At 49.0% G+C, this 19,505-nt stretch overlaps 1 protein-coding gene across 1 annotated transcript in view; it reads right to left on the reverse strand.

Moving 5' to 3' along the window:
• Positions 1–19,505, reverse strand: part of STX8 (syntaxin 8) — a 103,436-nt gene that overhangs the window by 23,611 nt on the left and 60,320 nt on the right. Inside the window, exon 7 of the mRNA XM_050319564.1 lies at positions 16,065–16,166. Coding sequence (XP_050175521.1) covers positions 16,065–16,166 — 102 coding nt within the window. The remainder of the gene's footprint in view (positions 1–16,064; positions 16,167–19,505) is intronic.

Genomic DNA, 19,505 nt, shown 5'->3' on the forward strand with positions numbered 1-19,505 from the left:
CTTGACAGCTCCACCACCTCCTTCTCCCATCCCATTTTGGGTTAATTTGCATCATCCAAAAACGTAACAGAGCAACGTGATGAAGACCAAGTGTTTCAGTGTGGATTCAGACACCAAAGGCCACCTTCAGCTGCTTCTCCCAGAGTTCTTGGCCACTGGGCTGGGACCAAAGGCCACACCACGTGTTTGGATGGTGATGTTGCAGAGTCCCCAGCCCCAATTAACCATGACCTGGAGACACCCTTCCTACTGGAGAGGAAAAAATACCTCACTAGACACCTGTTAAGCCCCCCAAAATTGCCTAGACTACAAACCCCTTGATTTTAGCAGTTCTGCCTCAGGTGAGCAGACTTTTGTCCTCATTTTTGAGCCTTAGCAGCTGACTGACTGTCAGTGTGGAGAGCCTGACTGGACTCCAGCCTGCTCACTGCTCCCATCTATGCCAGGACTGAAGCCTTCTGTATCTCAGGACATCACAATCAGGACATCTGAAGACAATGAAGGCTACTGTGGCATGTACTTGTAACCACTCCAGGCAAACAGGCTGCTGATGGCAACAACAGGCACCTTTTTTACACCGCACAGAGGAAAACTTTCATGTTATTTTGGGTAGATTTGATTCTTTTAGGTGACTTCCAAGGCCCTGAGCATCACCCACTGCTCGCACCATCCCTTCAACAGCTCACTGTTTGCCTGGCCCATGGAATCAGAATGGTTTGGGTTGGAATGGACCTCAAAGGCCATCTAGTTTCATCCCCCAGCCATGAGCAGGGATCTTCCACTAGACCAGGTTTCTCCAAGCCCCATCCAGCCTGGTTTTGAACACCTCCAGGGATGGGGAATCCCAAAGCTTCTACCCTGTGTAAGCACACACCTGGGCACCAGCTGCGTATGAAATAGTGTTTGCCCTTTTTTGGTGTAACCTCTGACCCTCCCCTGGGACTGATGAAGGGCAAAACCATTCCCAACCTCAGGAATTGCTCCTGGGTGCAATTGCTCCAGGGTGGGTTGGCTCGGGGGCTGTCTGAGGTGGGAGCAGCACAAGGGGTGACCTCTGGCAGTGCCCGGCTCCCACCCGCTGCAGTTTGGCAACACGGCACAAAAGCGGAGTCCGTGTGCGTGTCCCTCCCGCCCCAGCCCCTCTTCATGGGGGGCCGCAGCTTCACACATTACCAGGCCCTCTCAGGACAAAGCCCGTGAGTTTCTTAATTAAGTCCAAGTGAAAGCCGGCCTAAAAGCATCCCACTTACATGCCGGGAGTGCCTCCCGGCCGGACTTCAAACACCGGCGGGGCACTGCCCATCAGGCACAGCCTCAATAGCGCTCGGCGCTTTCCTCCCCATGAATGGGGAACGCCGAGCCTCGGGCCCGGCCTCTTCAGCCTCCTCTCATCTTCCCTCCAATTTTAGATGTGTCCCTGGGATATAGAGGGGGAAACAAAGGGGCTGCTTGTGTGTCAGAAGCCCTCGGAGGGGCTGCGTTTCAGTCCACCCTTCTCCAAAGCAGGGGCAGCGTCTGGAGAGCTCTTTAGCAGTTTTCGTCTCATTAACATTTCCATGAGGGATCAAAGAATATATTAAAAAATATCTAAGTACAATTCCTGCTATGGAATGAGAACATACAAAAAAACCCTGCTCAGATGCCTTTCCCTGATCCCTGGCATTATTACTAGATAATTGTCTCTTCATGAAACCACCTTTTATTCCCACCGAACACCGCGAAAGTCTCGGCGGATCCGTCCCACCGAGCCCCCGCTCCCCTGTACTTTCCTCCATCGTCAGGGCAGAGTTGCTCTATGTTCCTCCCAAACAGAACCCGATTATTCCCTGGCAGTAAGTCACCGGGAGCAGGAATTGCTTTAATGTTGTCCCTTTGAGCAGCTGCTGGGGGTGGGCTGGGAGATGGCTGCGGCCACGGAGCTGGGATGAATACTAAAGAAGCACTGAGGCATCGCGTTCCACACGAGGTTGGGGGGGGGGGGATGGAGCAGGATTTTCTCCTTGGAGGAAGCAAATCAGTGAGCTTTACATGTCCAAAACCAGCCTTTTTCTTCCTCCTCCTTGGATATCTGCATGCCCAAACCCTGCCAGGGTGAGCTGCCACACACCTGGTGCCTTGTCCCGCCAGCCAAGGGGACCGTGCCCACCGCCCCGGCCCCACTGCCACGATTCCTCCCCTGCTCATTAGGGATGCCCAGCAACACCCTGCAGACAAAGCCACGGCAAACAAAGTGTGGGGAGAAGGGGGGAAGGGGAGAGAAGGGGATTTTTTTTTTTTTTTTTTTTGTAAAGAAAGGAGTGTGGAGGAATTCTTCATTCACTGATCTGTGGAATACATTAATATCCCAAGTGTTGGCACAGCCTCCCATGCTCGGGGGACCAACAATGCAAGCAATGACTCCGAGTCTGGGATCTTCAAATAAACCACCCCTGCTGTCATGGCCACCGGGAAAGAGAATAACAGCAATATTAGCTGACCTTCATTTTGTTGTTTCTCCAGACCTGACTGCTGGACCTCTGTTTGCCTGTTACTAGGATTTCTTGGCTGAAAAATGCGAGCATTTCCTAGACGATACAAGAGGCAGTTTATTAGGTAAATAAACCAGGCCTTAAGCAGCCACTGCTGCTTCATAATGAGGAGGGAAGGAAAGGATCAGACCTCCCTGCACCACCTAAAATAACCCCAATCAAGGCTCTCTAACTACCATCACAGGCATATTTTTCAACAGACAGTTAATGAACAAGAGAAGGTCATCCCAGCCAAGCCAACCCAGGCACAAAACAAAATTTGCTAAGAAAACTATAGGCCATAAAAATCCCAGCAGGCAGTGCCTGCATCTTATAAAACTGTCCCTCTATGGAAGCAGAAAGCAGTTTAAAATAAGCGTATTCTTTGAGGTTCCTGACAAAAGAAAGCATCAAGGGGAAGATGTTTGCAGAGTCCTGCAAGGAGGGATGGAAGGAGAGCAACGGGGACACCAGTCCCTGCTTTCCTGAGCTCCAGGAACCACAGTGATAAACATCATTAATTATCAGGCAGACAAGGACCCAAGGGTGAGGTACAAGCCTGCAGCACCTCCCACAAAAGGCTACTGCAAATTAGAGGCAAGTTTTCCAACATTTCCCAATGCATCTCACAGATAAATGTAATAACCAGACCGATTCACAAAGCATGGCTTGGAAAATGAAGTTTCCACTGAAACGGAGTTAGTGGTACTGCTTTCCTTGCCAAAATAGCAATGTTCTCGTGCTTTTTTTTTTTTTTTTAATATTTAGAAGATAAGTATTACACAGGAGCTACTGTGTGTTACAATCCATCTGGGGATGTGGGACAAGACAATCATAATGCATCCAGTGCCCCACGAGTCACAACCTCACACCTGCAACCCCTCTGCAAAGCCAGAATTTCACCCCAAAGTCACTGATGATCCTGCAGCAGAAACAAACCCCTCCCCTAGCCCCTAAAGTGACAAACTATCTGTGAAGCAGACAGGCTGCACATTCAAACAGCAAATCCCATTTTGGTGCTGCAGATCTGTGCCACCACTGTCCTGCTGGGTCTGCAAACAAGTGTGATGCCCCAGGGACCCCCCTCTGCTTTCATCACGTAGGTGTGGAAGCCACTGCAAACACCAGCTCCAACACTGGCACAGCAGCATCAGGCTGAGCTCTGTGTCACCTCTGTGTGACATCCAGCAGGGTGGCACTGTACAAAAGGTGCAAAGCCTACCTGGAGACTCAGGCAAGCAGAGAGGTAGCCCCAGCTACAGCCACCTTAAAGGTACCTTCCCCACAGCTCCACTCACACCTTCAGCCATGGCAGGGTGAGGCTGAAGTCATGGACTGTAATCTGCAAAAGCCACCTATTTTGAAACACAGTGTTAAAACTAGGGCTGCTTTATTAAGCTCATGATTTAAACCCCCATTCTGGTGAGTTTGGAGAGGCTGTGACTGCATGTTCCACCAAGAGGAAGGTGCTGAGCACACACTCTCAGACCAGGTCATGGCAGCGAGTCCAACCCTACCCATTGTTGCCAGACATGAAACTGCCCTTGTTTTAGCTGTACAATCTTTTAGGAGCTTAAGTCAGTTAAGCAGCTTTTCCCCTGGACTCCCTAGCAGAAGGTGGGTATGGGTGTTCCTTCAGGTACAAAAGGGATGGTCCCATTTAACCCCCTGCCCTCCTCTGGTGATCCCACAGTGTTGCACAAGCTGCTCCTGTGGGCTGATCCAATGGAAAACCTCCATCAGCTCCACAGATCACCCCGAGGACAGGAGTGTGAGGTGCCACTCAGGGCAGGCAGCAGTTCAGTCAGTGCCTGCCAGGGAACACAGGGAACACTCCCCACACTCCAGCCCAAACCTGGCTCCTTGCTGGTGCTCCTGAAAATCACAGAATGGTTTGGGTTTGAAGGGACCTTAAAGTTCATCTCATTCCACCCCCTGCCATGGGCAGGGACATCTTCCACCAGCCCAGGTTGCTCCAAACCCCATCCAACCTGGCCCTGGACACTTCCAGGGATCCAGGGGCAGCCACAGCTTCTCTGGGCAACCTGTGCCAGGGCCTGCCCACCCTCACAGGGAAGGATTTCTTCCTAATATCCAATCTAAATCTCCCCTCCTTCAGCTTAGTCATCCCCCCTTTCCTTTCACTCCACGGTCCTTGTCCCAAGTCCCTCTCCAGCTCTCCTGGAGCCCCTTCAGGCCCTGGAAGGGGCTCTCAGGTCTCCCCAGAGCCTTCTCCAGCTGAACAATCACAGCTCTCCCAGCCTGGCTCCAGAGCAGGGCTGCTCCATCACTCTGCTCATCTTGGAGCCTCCTCTGGACTCTCTGCAGCAGCTCCCTGTCCTTGCTGTGCTGTTCCCAGGGCTGGGGCAGCTCTGCAGGGGGGTCTCACCTGAGGGGGAAGAGGGGCAGAGTCCCTCCCTCTTCTGCTGCCCACGCTGGGGGATCAGCCCAGGGCACGGGGGGTTTCTGGGATGCCAGAGCACAAGACCAGGGTATTTTGAGCTTCTGGAAAAGCCCCAAGTCCTCCTGCTCAGAGCTGCTCTCAGTCCATTCCCACCCAGCCTGTTCCTGTGCCTGACCCATGTGCAGGACCTTACACTTGGAACTGCTGAACCTCCTGAGGGTCACAGGGACCCAGCAATCTCCCATGAGAGCCCCACACAGCCTGCACTGCTCCAAGCCCCCCAGAACACGGACACTCTCCTGTCAGGACTGTTTTACAGGCACAGCTCTCCGGCCTGGCCGAACACACGGCTCCCACGCGCCTTCCCAAAACCAAACCACCCATCCCAGACGTGCAACACGCTTTAATTAACGCTCTGCTGGAAGCCCAACTCCTGCTTTGGAATACCCCAAGACAAAGAGATTTGATTTTCACCTTCAGTAAATACATTTTCCAAAGTAACACCAGAGGTGCCACCCCCTCTCCCAGGCCTGACAAGCCCCCCCAGAAGGGCAGGGCTGTCTTGCTCCTCTCCCCCTGGGCCCGAGGACGGTTCTCCTCCAGCCACTTAGCACGATGGCAGGAATCCTACTGTATTTTTGCAACACAAGGAAGATTTGAGATCACAGCCCCTGTTGATTTATATCCCTGGTTTCTGGTGGGATCAGCATCTTCCATGCATCTCAGAAAGCCCTGAAGAGACTGCATAACCACTTGTCCCTAGCAGACTAATTTCTCCATTGACCACATCCTCCATGTATTGTTGTGTCCCTCAAGTGCCCGAGGCCTGGGAAGCAGAATTCCAGATGCTGGACCCTCACTCTGCCCAGGCACTGAGTGCTCAGGACAGCTCAGGGATGGGGTGGATTTAGGGTAACACGACCAAGGGAGGCTGGAAATGGCTCGACAACTGGGAGCCTAAGATTAAGGCAGAATTTCAAAGTCACAAGGAGTACTACAAACATTTAACCCAGATAATTTCCCCACTAATTTAGATTTAATGTGGCACAAAATTCCCAAGCCCAAACACCGTTGTATTTCAGCTCCAGATCGGGTAGAGCAATTATTTTGTCATTGAGCACATTAGGAAAGAAAAGGCAGAAGGAGGCGAGTTTGAGCCTCTTTGGTAATGTACAAATTAACACATTTCATCACCATTTTCAGAAATATAAATTAATGATTTAATTCTGCAACATGTATCCTTGGAAACCAAGCTGTAAGCAGTCACCCTCGGATATTTCACACAATTCCATTTTTTTTTCAAGACTGAAATAAAACTAATTGCTTGGCCTTTTGCAGTGATGGACAGCTTGGGTGAGCAGAGTGCCCAGGGGCTTATTTTACCACCAGATTTGTACAATCCTGCTATGTGGGTTGACAACAGCTGCTCTAAATCTCCTGATAGGTATGAACAAGCACTGATGAAGTTCAGTATGTTTGAACAGCTGCATATGCAAATGTAATTAAGAAGATGTCTACTGCCTTTCACTCTCCTGCTTCTCCCTCTCCCCTCACCCTGTCTCCTGATGGGGAGTGATGCCATTTCACAGCTTCAGGCTTCAACCTCTGCCTGATTTACATCTCACAACTGAGTCCCAGAAATGCCACTCTTGGGGTGTTCTCAAAATTAGGGCTCAGCTGCTGATTACTTTGCAATCTCAATGCCCACTTGAAAAGCAACCCCCTGGCAGTGCATCCCAGCAAAGGAGCTTTTCCCCACCTTGTTGTACACACTTATGACTTCCCTTCACCCTGTATTTGCACCAGACTTGCTGTACAGCCTGAAGTGAATCATTTCCCTCTGAGGGGCTGGAGCGTGTGCAGGGAAGGGAACAGAGCTGGGAAGGGGCTGGAGCAGCAGGAGGGGCTGAGGGAGCTGGGGGGGCTCAGCCTGGAGAAAAGGAGGCTCAGGGGGGACCTTCTGGCTCTGCAATCCCTGACAGGAGGGGGGACTGGGGGGGGTCGGGCTCTGCTCCCAGGGAACAGGGACAGGAGGAGAGGGAACGGCCTCAGCTGTGCCAGGGGAGCTTTAGACTGGATGTTATATTTTATTATTATGGAAAATTTCTTCACAGGAAGGGTAGTAATGCATTGGAAGGGCAACTACCCAGGGAGGTGGTGGAGTCCCCATCCGTGCAAGAGTTCAAAAAACTCATGGATGTGGCACTCAAGGACATGGTTTAGTGGTGAACGTTGGTGGTGGTGCTGGGCTGATGGTTGGGCTTGGTGATTTGGAAGTCTTTTCTAGCCTTAGTGATTCTGTGATTCCGTGTTTCTAAGTGATCATTGGTTAAATCTGAGAAGCCAGGGCTTGGTGGGAGGATGGAAGAGGCTGTGGGTGGTTCTGGAGGGTCTCAGTGCCACAGGACAAAGTGTCAATAAATGAAGAGATCTGGTTAATGAAGGCAGGACTGATGCACCCAGAGCTCCAGCTCTTTCCCTTCCAACTGAGCATTAGCTGGGTGTGCATCCCAAAATTAGGTGCAGCAGCCACACGACTGCCCCACAGAAGGGAAGAGTGCTGTGAGCAACCCCAGGCCTGCCCAAGTAACCTGAGCAGGATGGAGGTTTCAGAGCAAACTAAGAAAGATTAATTAGAACATGAAACAAAATGGTAAACAGGGCGGAAAACACTGGGACTGCACCGGGGGGAAATCAGATCAAACAGAGTTAATCAGGTTAGCTGGGAAGATAATGAATTTTCTAGACAAAGGAAGTGTGGTAGAGGCCCATCCACAAAGACTTCAGCAAAAGCACGTGATCCAGTGCCACGTGGGAAATTCTGAGAGGAAAAAGATGGGGATTAGCAGGAGTGTAAGGCCAGGAAACTGGTGAAAGGCAAAGGGGCGTTGAAAGAAGGACCAGAATGGATGGAGGTCACGGGCAGAGCTCCTCCAGGAATGGTCAGCAGGCTGATCTTAGTAAATGTTATTATTAATGGCCTTGGCACAAGAAGTAAGTGTGCTAATGAAATCTGCTGATGACACAAAGTTGGAAAGCAGCATCAGCACACAGGAAAGCTGGGACAGAATGCAGGGGAAGAACGGGTAACTGAGGATGAATGGAGCAAGGTTGGAATTCAATGGGATGAAAGAGGAAGCAGCACACTGGGGATAAACAACAGTTTTTCCTATGAGTTGGAAAGAAAATGAACTTGGGTAAAAAACATTCAAGAGTGAGGAAGGGCCAAGCAAACAGCTCAAAACAAAACTGACTGAGGCACCAACATACTGGAATTGAAATATTTCCAACAGCCAGAGAAGCTCTAGAGCCAGTGGGCAAGACATTATGAGAAGGCTCAAGGTTCTTGTGGTTAAAAATCCCAAAAGTTCAAGCAGGAGTAAGTGTAAAAAAGACCTATCAGCAAACAGATTAATTGAGGAGATTAAAATGTAAAGACACTTGCTCTGCAAAACAAGCCCTGCAAAACAAAAGCTGGGAGGGCACACTGAGTGATCTCTTGGACACACACATCGGAGGGGAAAAAAATAAAAGAGGGGAAAGAACTATTCAAGGCATCAGAACAAGGGCTGCACGTGGGTAACATGAAGCATCCCTGACAAGTCCAGGCTGGAAATAAGTTTATGACCATTTCAGCCTTCCAATAGGAGTAATGGGGGGGAAAAAACAAGCTTGTTCTCAGAAATTCATCTTGAAGGGATCCTCTGACCCAGAAGGCTCTTCCCGTCCTTTCCTGCTCAACACACACAGAGCTGACACCACCAGGACATGCTGTGCTTCCCACCTGGAAGGAGATTCATAAAGTAACTCCAAACCACCTTTTTTTACGAAAATCCCACGTTTATGACTGCTTAGGTCCATCCTCTTTCACCAGCTGAATCCATTTGAACACCTCAGCATGAGCAATGTTAAGGCAAATACTTGAGCAGTGAATACAGTGCATGTGAGGAGGAGGAGGAAGAGGAGGAGGCTCAGCAAGGCCATGAGCTGGCTGGAGGGTACAAAGGCATTTGTGAGGACCAGGCTGTGGGACACAGCAAAGGCATCATCTCACACCGTGATTGACCTTGTTCCAGTGTATCTGCTGAACTGGAAACGCTCCTTGGGACATTCCCTCACACCTTCAGTCATCCCCTGAGCTCTTCACCAGCTCTTTGGGGGCTCTGAATTAACAAAGCCAAGGAAAAGTGTTTCATATTGTGGCAAGGCAACAAATGAACCAGAAGTCTTAGATAAGCAATGTGCTGAAACCACTGGTTGGTTTAAAACTTGTTCTATTAACGTAATTAATGATGTCCCTAAGCTAATCTGCTTTGAGGTTTGTCTGGTGTCTAATGAGACTTGAATTCCATTTCCAGCTCAGACTTGAGTTGCCTCCCCCCTGGACAGGGCCCTTAATTGGGCCTCTCTAATGAGGTTGGATGCCCAAGTAGACTTGTCGGAGCTCCTTGTCTTTGCAACCTCCACCTCCAGCTCCTTTCAGCCTCAACTAGCCAGGATCAGTGGGGCAAGGAGGGAGGAAGAGCAGCCAACAGGTCCTCCCAAAACCAGGCTCACCACTGGCAGACCTGCACCTCCCACTCACAGCTATCCTGTACTCTCATGGGGAGGCAAACGAGTCATGTGAGGGGAAGGGAACACCTCAGGGAGCTCGGATGAGAACTACGGAACAGGGGGGATGATGCACGAGGGAGCAAGAGCAGTGGGAAGCTAAATCCTGCAGTGAGCTCTGCTGGACTCCTGGTGTTCCCTGGCAGGCTGGCAGTGAGAGCTGCTGGAGAAGGGAAGAGGGAGACAGAAAATCCCAGCTGGAATTCCATGGCTGCCCCTTGGCCACCTCCCCGGGCTGCTCTGCCATGAGGTGTCAGCACATTTCAACTCACATGAGATAGAAGGAAGAATTTTTTTGTACCATGAGGGTGGGCAGGCCCTGGCACAAGTTGCCCAGAGAAGCTGTGGCTGCACCATCCTAGAAGTGTCCAAGGCCATGTTGGACAGGACTTGGAGCAACCTGGGCTGGTGGAAGGTGTCCCTGCCCATGGCAGGGGCTGGGACTGGATGGTCTTTAAAGGCCCCTTCCAACCCAAACCATTCTGTCATTCTATGATTTAAGGTACCAGTGATCAGCAAAGACACCACAGACGAGCCCAGTTTAACCAACAGATTCATCATTCCTCTGCTAAAGTTTCTTTTCAACTTTTTGTGCAGGGGAAACAGAACAAACTTTTCAACGTGTAATTGCCTAAAGTGGAAGAAACTGGAGGAAGGAAAAACTATAATAAAAAAAAAAAATCAGGAAAATATATAACTTTCCAGGCCGAGAAAACTCATCCCAGTGAAGGCTGGACAGGTGACTCAGCCAGTGCAGTTGTCAGGGCAGCACTAGGGAGGAATATCAGTGCTAACTTCTCCAAGGGTCAGATTGCAGGAAAGGCTGATTTAATGGCAACTGCACCAGCTTCTCCTCTCCACCGAGAAAAAAACAAATGGATGGGGACTTGCTCATCTAAACACACAGGATACGTCAGAGGAACAAACCTGAGCAACTGCCATCCATAATTCATAAAACAAATTCAATCCATGGCAAAAATAACCAAAACTCAGAACAGAGAGAGATCACAGAATCTGGCAGAGAAAGGCCCCAGCCTGCATGAATCATTATTTTGTAGAGGAAACCTTATATAATCCAAGCTACTCTGTTTTAAAACAAATCAAACCTCCCAAAACCTCCAATTAATAGGTTTGGCAAAGCTCTGTTTTTAACAGAGTGTTTTGGTTACTTGGTAAGGTAAGAAAAAACCCCACCTGGTAGGGATTACCTTCACAGTAGTCCACACCCTGCTTTTGGCATCCCCAAAACCCTCCAAAGGAAGGCAAAGGGGAGATGAGAGCATCTACCTGGGGCTGAGGGAGGCGATTAGATTGCATTGCCATCTTGTGGAACAGCAGAAAACCAAACACTGGGAAAAAAACTGCTCAGCCACCACTGCACTGGTGTGTGTTCCACAGGACACAGGGCCTGGCCCAGCAGGGGATGAGCTGTGCTTGTCTCTCCTCATTTTCCGTGTTTATCTGAAAGGTCAGAGGGATGCAGGCAGTGAGAACCGCACAGGCATGGTCTGCTCCCCCCACACTGCTCGAAAGGGGATGGATATGTCTGTCAGAAATAAGAGGTTGCTTGATTTTGCTTGTTTTTACTGTGACAAAATCATAATCTGTGTTGCTTGCCCAGGAAACAAAAGCAGCCTTTCTCCTTGGCTGTGGGAGAGCCACCAGACAGTGACTTGGGTAGGACCACACCAATCCCCAGGTGCCCTCCCCAGTTCATGGTCTAGTTCAGCAGGACCTAAAGAACATTTCTGACCCCACACACTGCACAGCCTGGCTACAACTGCCTCCACACGTGTCACATGTGCCAACGGGGCTCCCACCTGTGTCCTGGGTCACTAAAATAATCCCTGTGGCTCCTTCAGACACAAACACTTCAGGAGGCTTTCATCCCAGAGCCTGGTTTTTAACCATCCTTTCTGCAGGGAGCTGCCTACTTGGGTCTTTATGTAAAAAAAAAAATAATAAACTCAAAAACCCACTACAAAACTCAAGGAGGGGGGGAAGGTTACCCAAAAACACCAACTGGTGCCAGGCTGGGAGCCAGGGGAGGAGTTCACTGCACTGATTTTTGTGTTCAGGAAATGGACGTGGCACTCAGTGCTCTGGTCTTGCTGACAAGGTGGTGATTGGTCAAAGGTTGGACTTGATGACCCTGAAGGTCTTGTCCAACCTCAATGATTCTGTGATTCTGTAAACCTGATAACCTGGCCCAAAGGGAACAGAGGTGGAGACTGTAATGGTATAAATTTAAATTGCTGTAACCCACGATTTCAGCTGTATGTTACAGAAAACACCTGAACCAAAGGAGGAGAAGCCCTACAAGAAGGAGCTGCAGTGCAGCAGTGACCTGACCTGAGCTGGCTTTGGTGCCCAGCAGCTCCACACAACACACCACACCCCCTGTCCTGAATGACCACCAGGACACATGGAGCCCAAAGTCATGGACTAAATGAACTCAAGGGATGTTTTCTGGACTTCTGTGGGCATTTTACAGATATTTCATGGGGGCTGCCCACAGACATGGTATCTGTTATTGCATAAAAGGATTGTCAGGGCGGTGGTTAATGGGGATGCACTGGATGGTGACATAACGGTGTGGACTAAGGAGTGGGAATTTGAGGTTTGGCTGGGGTAGAGTTAATCTTCCTCCCAGTAGCTGGTAGAGGGCTGTGGTTTGGATTTGTGCTGGCAGAGCACTGATAGCACAGGGATGTTTTCCTCATGGCTGAGAAGGGCTTACACAGCATCAGTGCCCTTCCTGCTCTTCATCCCACCCCACCAGTGACCAGGCTGGGGTGCACAAGGAGCTGGGAGGGGACACAACTAGGACAGCTGACCCCAAATGACCCAAGGGATATTCCAGACCATATGGCATCATGTTCAGCAATAAAACTGGGTGGAGGAGGTTGTTGTGGGGGATCACTGCTCAGGGACTGCTCGGGCATTGGTCGATTGGTGGTGAGCAATTGTTCACATTTGCATCCCTTGTCCTTGTACTTGGGGTTCATTTCTTTGTTATGGTCCTTTTCATTACAATTATTCATCATCATCATAATTATTATTATATTTCAATTATTTAATTGTTTTTATCTCAAGCCATGAGTTTTGTCACTTTTGCCCTTCCAATCCTCTCCCCCACCCCACAGGGGGACAGTGAGTGGGTGGCTCTGTGGGGCTGAGCTGCCAGCTGGGGTTACACCACAACACCCCCCAGCATCTCAACCTTAATTACACTTTCATTTCTTTGCTTATTTTTAAATGCAGTTCTCAAAAGGACATTCTAAGGGTTAAAACTTCTGATTAAAAAATTACTGAGAACTGGTTAATGAGTGTTACTCTGCACAAGCCCCTGAAGGTGCCCAAAGTGGAAGAGAGAGGGGACAAACAAACCCATGAGCATCAGTGGTGAAACTCAAAAGTCAGGACTGTGCAGGCAGACATTCCTGGAGCAAAGCTGGCAAAGGCAGCCTGCCATTTGATTAATGATTTGTGAGAACATTCTGCTGAAAGCTCAATGCAAATTCCTGAAATCTAAGAAACTTATATGTCCTACCAGCCCTCCTAATGCCCAGCACGCACTGAGGGGGAACCAAACAATGCCAAGCAGCGTGCAAACATTTGCCTGCGGATGACTGATGATTTTCAACAATAATTTCATAAATGCAGCGGGCTTGAGTATATCCCATGGTTATTCTTCCGCTGCAATCCCTGGGAGTTCCCCCTGACACCAGTGTGGGGCTGCCCAGGGCCACCAAGGGAGACGGGCTGGGAGCGGGACAGCCTTCCTCGGGCAGAGGCAAAGGCTGGGACTGTCAACAGCTCCTGAGCCAGCGAGAAAAATGGCACGGAAAATGAGCTGCAAATGAAACAACCCTGAAGGTTTCTGCCAGGCCTGAGGATGGACAGAGGGGCACAGGCTGCTCCTGGCAATGCCACCGCAGCTACCTGTGCTGGGCAGGTGACACTGCCACGGCACAGGCCACTGGGAACAGCCTCCAAAGCTGGAAACGCTGCTGGCATGGGAGAGAGAGATGTTGAAATATTAATTTAAGTTGGATTTCATCAGCCATACTTTGATTTTATGATGATACTGGCTGCTAACAAAGACACACCCATTAATGCATGACATTCTTGCTTGTAAAACAGGGGTTATTCTGCTATTCCTGCCGGTGTGATCCGCTTGTTTCCACGGCCCATGGCTCCAGTGCAGGCACTCAGCAGGAAAAGAAAAAGGCATTATGATTTCAAAAATGAGGGAAAAACACAGAAATGGGCACATGCTGGAATAATGGAAGGGGTGGGCAAGGGGGAAGACTGAGCACTTCACCTTAATTTAAATCCAAAGTAAAACACCAAACCCAGAGTTACTGAAGATTTTATCAATTTAAATGAAATGCTGGAGGGGGAGAAAAAAGCACTCTAAAAGAGTTACCTAGCAGGTGCCAGTTTTCCTGCTGCCTGGATTTATTCAAGGCATAATCATACATACAGGGAGGGTTTTTCTCATCTTAATACCCCAGTTCACTTCCAGTGCCAGGCATAAGGGTGGAAAAGGGACGGGAAAAATGCCATTAAAGCCTGTGTCTTCCAGCATTATTGCTCTAAAACTTATGCCTGGGCAGAATAAAGCAGCTATCTGGGGCAATATGGTGTTTACATATGCCCAAATTGCTATGCAAACACAGGAAGACCTATTGGAGCAGAGGGAACAGGCACCAGGGGCAGCTCTTCTCACCACCCCTCGCAGAGAAATGTTTTCCAACTTGGAAAGGGTGAGAGAGGTCACCCCCAAGGAATCCAGCCCAGGATCCTCCCAGCCTTCGCCTCTCCCATCCTCCTCCTCCTCTCAAATTCCCCAGGCAGCCAGCACGGGCTTCCTAAGTTAAAGGGACAGACTCATCATCCAGAAACGTGTCCGGGGTGCACTTTGCATGAGGAACATAAAAAAAAAAGGGGGGAGAAATCCCTCGTGGGTGAAATGGGACTCTCTGCCTGCCCCGTGCAGTCACGTCCCTGCTCTCGTGCAGAAAACCAAACCACAGGAATTAAGGGGAGACTCCCAAGGCACACAGGGGTACTCAGCATCATTCAAGTGCACTTCATTTTAAATTAAATCCATCTTGCACCAACATGAAAGATCTAAAATAAAAGAGTCAGTCATGAACTCTGCAGTCACGCCTTTAGTTCCATCTGTAGTTGGTACAAGAATTGGAGACAAATGCCTCTGACAAGTCAACTTTAACCTCCAGAAGAAGCCACAGGTTTTCATCAACTTACATCAACCAAGCTTTCAAAAAGCTATCACTGATGGAGAACCAAATAAATCCCTGAAATATACTGTCAGTGCTTGAAAGATGCCTCTGCCAGCCTAAGCTCAGGAGCTTTTGCTGCCAGATCCTCACTCTACAGGATAAAATCTCAAACAGGTACGTGACCAAGTCAGCCCTTAACTTGCTCTTTATTAAACTACATAAGCCAAATTTCAATAACTTCTGACTATAAGTCAAATTTCTACCGAGAGTTTTGAGCCTTCTAGCACGGCAAAAACGAACCACAGACAGCAGAAGCTTCCAGAAGTGAACTGCCACCACATCCCCCTGGACTTCATCCCTGCATCAATCACCCTCTGAACACAGAGACATTGTCTGCCATCACCCACAGCATCGTCCCCTGGTCAATGCCATCAACCCCCATCTCTTCATCCGACACAGGAAACCTGCCTTCACTCACCTGAGATTATAACCTGCCTTTGGCTCTAGGGACACCAGGTTAGCTTGAGCAGTTTGCACGTAGCTTGAGGAGTCCCCAGGAAGGATTTCATGCCTGGCAGACTCTGAATGCTTGGTCAGGAACACATTCCTGCAGGACACCACCAGAAACGCCCCTGCGGCTTCGCTCCCTGCTGGGAGCGGTTTGTCAGAGCCGGTAGCAAGTTTTTGTAAAGCTAATTAACATGCACCACTCTAATTTCAGGCAATTTCCAATCAGAATATTGTGCAACGCTGGAGTCAAATGGCTCAAGGGAATTAACAGCACCAACAAGCACCAAGCACAGAGAGTCAAACCTGCACATCAGCAGAAGACTAAAGGGGTGGGATTTTTGGCTTTAAAAGAAGCACTGCACATCAATTAATAACAGTTAATAACCGCACACCATCAATTACTAACTGCCCTTATATATAAATATATATTTATATGTATTTTTGTGTGTGTGTATATATATATTTATATATATATATAAAAATAACAGGTGTCTTGGTATAGGAGATGTTTTAACAAAGGTTGTGCAGATGGTAGGGAAAACATTCAGCTGTTTGACTAAAAATCAGTTCCTCTCTCAAAGGGGGAGTGCTTTCACAGATCCCATCGGTTCAACTGTTAAACTTCCAGGAGTTGCCACAAGGTACAAAATGCTTGGATTTGGTGGCAAAAATTTAAAATCATGGAAAAAAAAAATCAGTGAAAGAAAAAAAATAAGTGCTAAACAGCCTTAATTTTTGTTGTGCACACCCAAACTGATTTGTGCTCAAGCCATTCCCTACCACAGGAGGTTGATTTCCTGTCCACCATCTTCACGTGCCGGGTCTGGGTGCGCAGCCTGTCGTCCGTGTTTTCCACCAGGTTAGTGAGGTCGTCGATGATCTCTGGGGAGACAGAAACATGAGCATTAATCTCTGAGCCCCCACAGCATCACTGCTTAACCAGCTCCTGCTGGAGGCTCCAGAATGGAAACCAGCTGCATCCTTCTGTCCTCCAGCAGGACAGAGCAGTGCCCACGTGCTCTGAAAGATCCACATCCTGGGAAATACTCCACACAAGAGACTTCAGACTCGGTGCACTCCCCCACTGCAAATGGGGAAAAAATACAGCCTGAAGCAGCAGCATCAGTTTAGACAATCATGGAGTATAAGATGCTGGCAGCACATCACAGCTGTATAAAATGATCACAAAGCACTAGCCAAAGAAAGGGAATCAGGGCACACAGAATCACAGAATTATCAAGGCTGGAAGAGACCCCAAGATCATCCAGCCTGACCATCAACCCAGCACCACCATAATCACTCCTAACCCATAGCCCCAAGGGCCACATCCAGACTCTTGAACACTTCCAGAGACAGTGACCCCACCACTCTCCTGGGCAACTTATTCCAATGCCTGACAACCCCTTCTGTGAATTTTTTTCTGATATCTAATCTGAAATTCCCGTGGCACAACTTAAGGCCATTTCCTCTCACCCTTTCACTTGAAACATGGCAGAAGAGACCAATCCACACCTTGTTACACTCTCCTTTCAGGTGTAGAGGGCAATGAGGTCCCCCTTGAGCCTCCTCTTCTCCAGGCTAAACAACCTGAGTTCCCTCAGCTGCTCCTCATGGGACTTGCGGAGCAGAGCATCTCAACACTGGGCCAGGACGCCATCATTAAACCCCATCCAGAATCACCACCCTCAGAAAGGTTTCTGGGAGTACTCACTGTGGTCCCAACCACGCAGCCATGGAGGACACAGCCCTCCCCTGGTTCTGCTCTGGAGCTGTAGGGATGGCAGCTCTCCTTGCAGCCCAGATGGTCCTCTGGGGAAAGGGAAGTGGGCAAAGTTTCTCCTCCTTTCTAATTTTAAGACAGGGGAAAGAAAAAACTTCAAACCAACCCACCCTCAACCTCCTGTAACCGATGTAATTTAGTCATGGAAATCGGAGCAGGTACAAGGATTACACCAAGAGCAGTTGGTGGGTTGGGATTTTGCAACACTGGAAATGAAAAGCCACACTCAGGCACTGAGTTTCCTTCTCACTGACTGTCATGCTCTGATTTCCTTGAAACACTCAGCCAGTGCTTCGTGCCGGGTGTGTGAACACATCATGTTTGAGCTGCTCCACGGGTAGGAATGGCTTTCTTTGTGCATGAGAAATCAGGAGGAGGACAGCAGCCAAACCCTCAATGATACTGCAAAGCATCTTGCTCTGCTTACACTTCCAGCACTTTCCCACTATTGATCACTGTCTCACTAAGTCCAGCCTGTCTTTGAGCCTGGGCTGGGGACAGTGGCCATACCAGCTGGTGGGTGCTGTGCCCTCAGCTCCTCTGCACCCCAGCAGGTCCTGGCACTGCATCTCTGCTCTGATGAAACGGCCCATAAGCAACAAAAGCAGAAGGTGGAGCACACAGCATCCAGTCAGCAAGATATACTGATATTCTGCTTGTATTTGTGGATCATAACCCCGTGTGGATGCTGGTTGAGAGTTAAAGAACACTTAAAGAACACAAGTCCCATCAAACAGGACATTATTATTAACCAGCCTTTACAGCTATGACTATATTCCTTCAAACAAGAGATTCCCCAAATATCTATACCAAAAAGAGGATGACAAAGAGGGCATTTATCGTACTTCCAAAACTTCCCTGGGACATTAGAAGGAAACCTTGTCCTTCCAAGGGTAGTGCCAGCGTGTGACATTGGGTCCTGCCGCTTCCCAAGCACACCAGCACCCCTCTGCCTCCATCCCTCTGACACCAGCACTTGAACAGGAATGGTTTCCTCCAACATTCACCTTCCCACAGCAGAAGATCACAGAAATTCCTGATTTAGAAGGACCCACAAGGATCATCCAGTCCAACTCCTGGCCCTGCACAGACACCCCAACAATTCCACCTTGAGAGTGTTGTCCAAACCCTCCTGCAGCTCTGGCAGCCTTGGGGCTGTGCCCACTGCCCTGGGGAGCCTGTTCAGTGCCCAACCAGCCTCTGGGGGAAGAACCTTTTGCTGAGATCCAACCTGAGCCTGCCCTGACACAGCTCCAGCCATTCCCTGGCTCCTACATGTTAGTTATGGAGGGTGTTTATGTCCTCAGCTTTACCAAGGAACAAGTACAGTATCCAGATACAAAGAAAACCAATCTGATTGTACACACAGATAACAAAAGACACATTTAAAAATAACCAAAGCTCTGCAGACACAAAGGAAATGTCAAAGGCAGATGTAGCACAGAGGTTTTATTCTCCCAGAGAGCTGAGAGATTTAAGCATCATCCTTCCAATGCATGTTTCAGTCTCTTCCACTAACACTGTCATCTTCAGTGAATCCCCCTGTAAAATGATAGCAGCATCTGAAAAATCCTGTACTTTGAAAATATACAGCTTTCTTAAAACATGAGCTCCTAATTCATGTGATTCATGTCCCACAGCCTAAACCACCCCCATAATCACACGAAGGGAGGGCAGAGGGCAAACATCAACTGTTTCCCTGCATGTGCAGCCTCAGTGAATCCTCTGGATCTGACCCATCCACCACTCCTGTGGTTAAGCAGCACCACCCCACCACTACTGCTCTGTTCCAGACACAAACTCCCCATATTTATGAAGTTGCTAATAATACTCAAGATTTTATTGTTCATCCCACACCAAAATACATTTTCCCTTGTGATGGCAGGGATTTTGTACGAGCTGCAAGGTTTGTTCAGTTCGTAGTTCAGATATTCACTCTCCTCCCCCTCCCACCCAACTCTCCCAGGTCTAACATCTGCAAAGCCAACAATATTTTGGGGAAACTTTATCTGTCCTGTGTGATTCAGCACTCAGGAAGAGCAGGACAATGCTGCCTGCAAGGGCAGCCTTGCTCATGTTTGCCTCGAAATGAAAAAAGTGCCGAAAGTTCCCATCGTTGTCAAGGACAAAGTGATAAGCATGCTTGGGAAATAAGAGACTTTCCTTTGCCAACACTGACCAGACCCTCCTTGAAAAACATCCTGGTGAACAAGCTGGAGCTAAATGAGAACAAATGTGAGCAGGAAAATTTTCTGTCATCATTTCAAAGCCCAAGGCACTGCAATTGGGATTATGTCTAGAGCCTCTCCTTTCCCATCCCCCTGTCAGGAGCCAATTCTGAACTGAAGAACGGGGCTGGACAGCTTGGAAGAGGCATTTGTCTCTCTCTGTGTATGTTTCTTGACACGACCAGGTTCCAGGGGAGCAGGGCACTTCACCCT

The sequence above is a fragment of the Myiozetetes cayanensis genome, unplaced genomic scaffold (assembly GCF_022539395.1).
Source record: "Myiozetetes cayanensis isolate MyiCay16 unplaced genomic scaffold, myiCay2020 scf22, whole genome shotgun sequence".
NCBI classification, from domain to species: domain Eukaryota; kingdom Metazoa; phylum Chordata; class Aves; order Passeriformes; family Tyrannidae; genus Myiozetetes; species Myiozetetes cayanensis.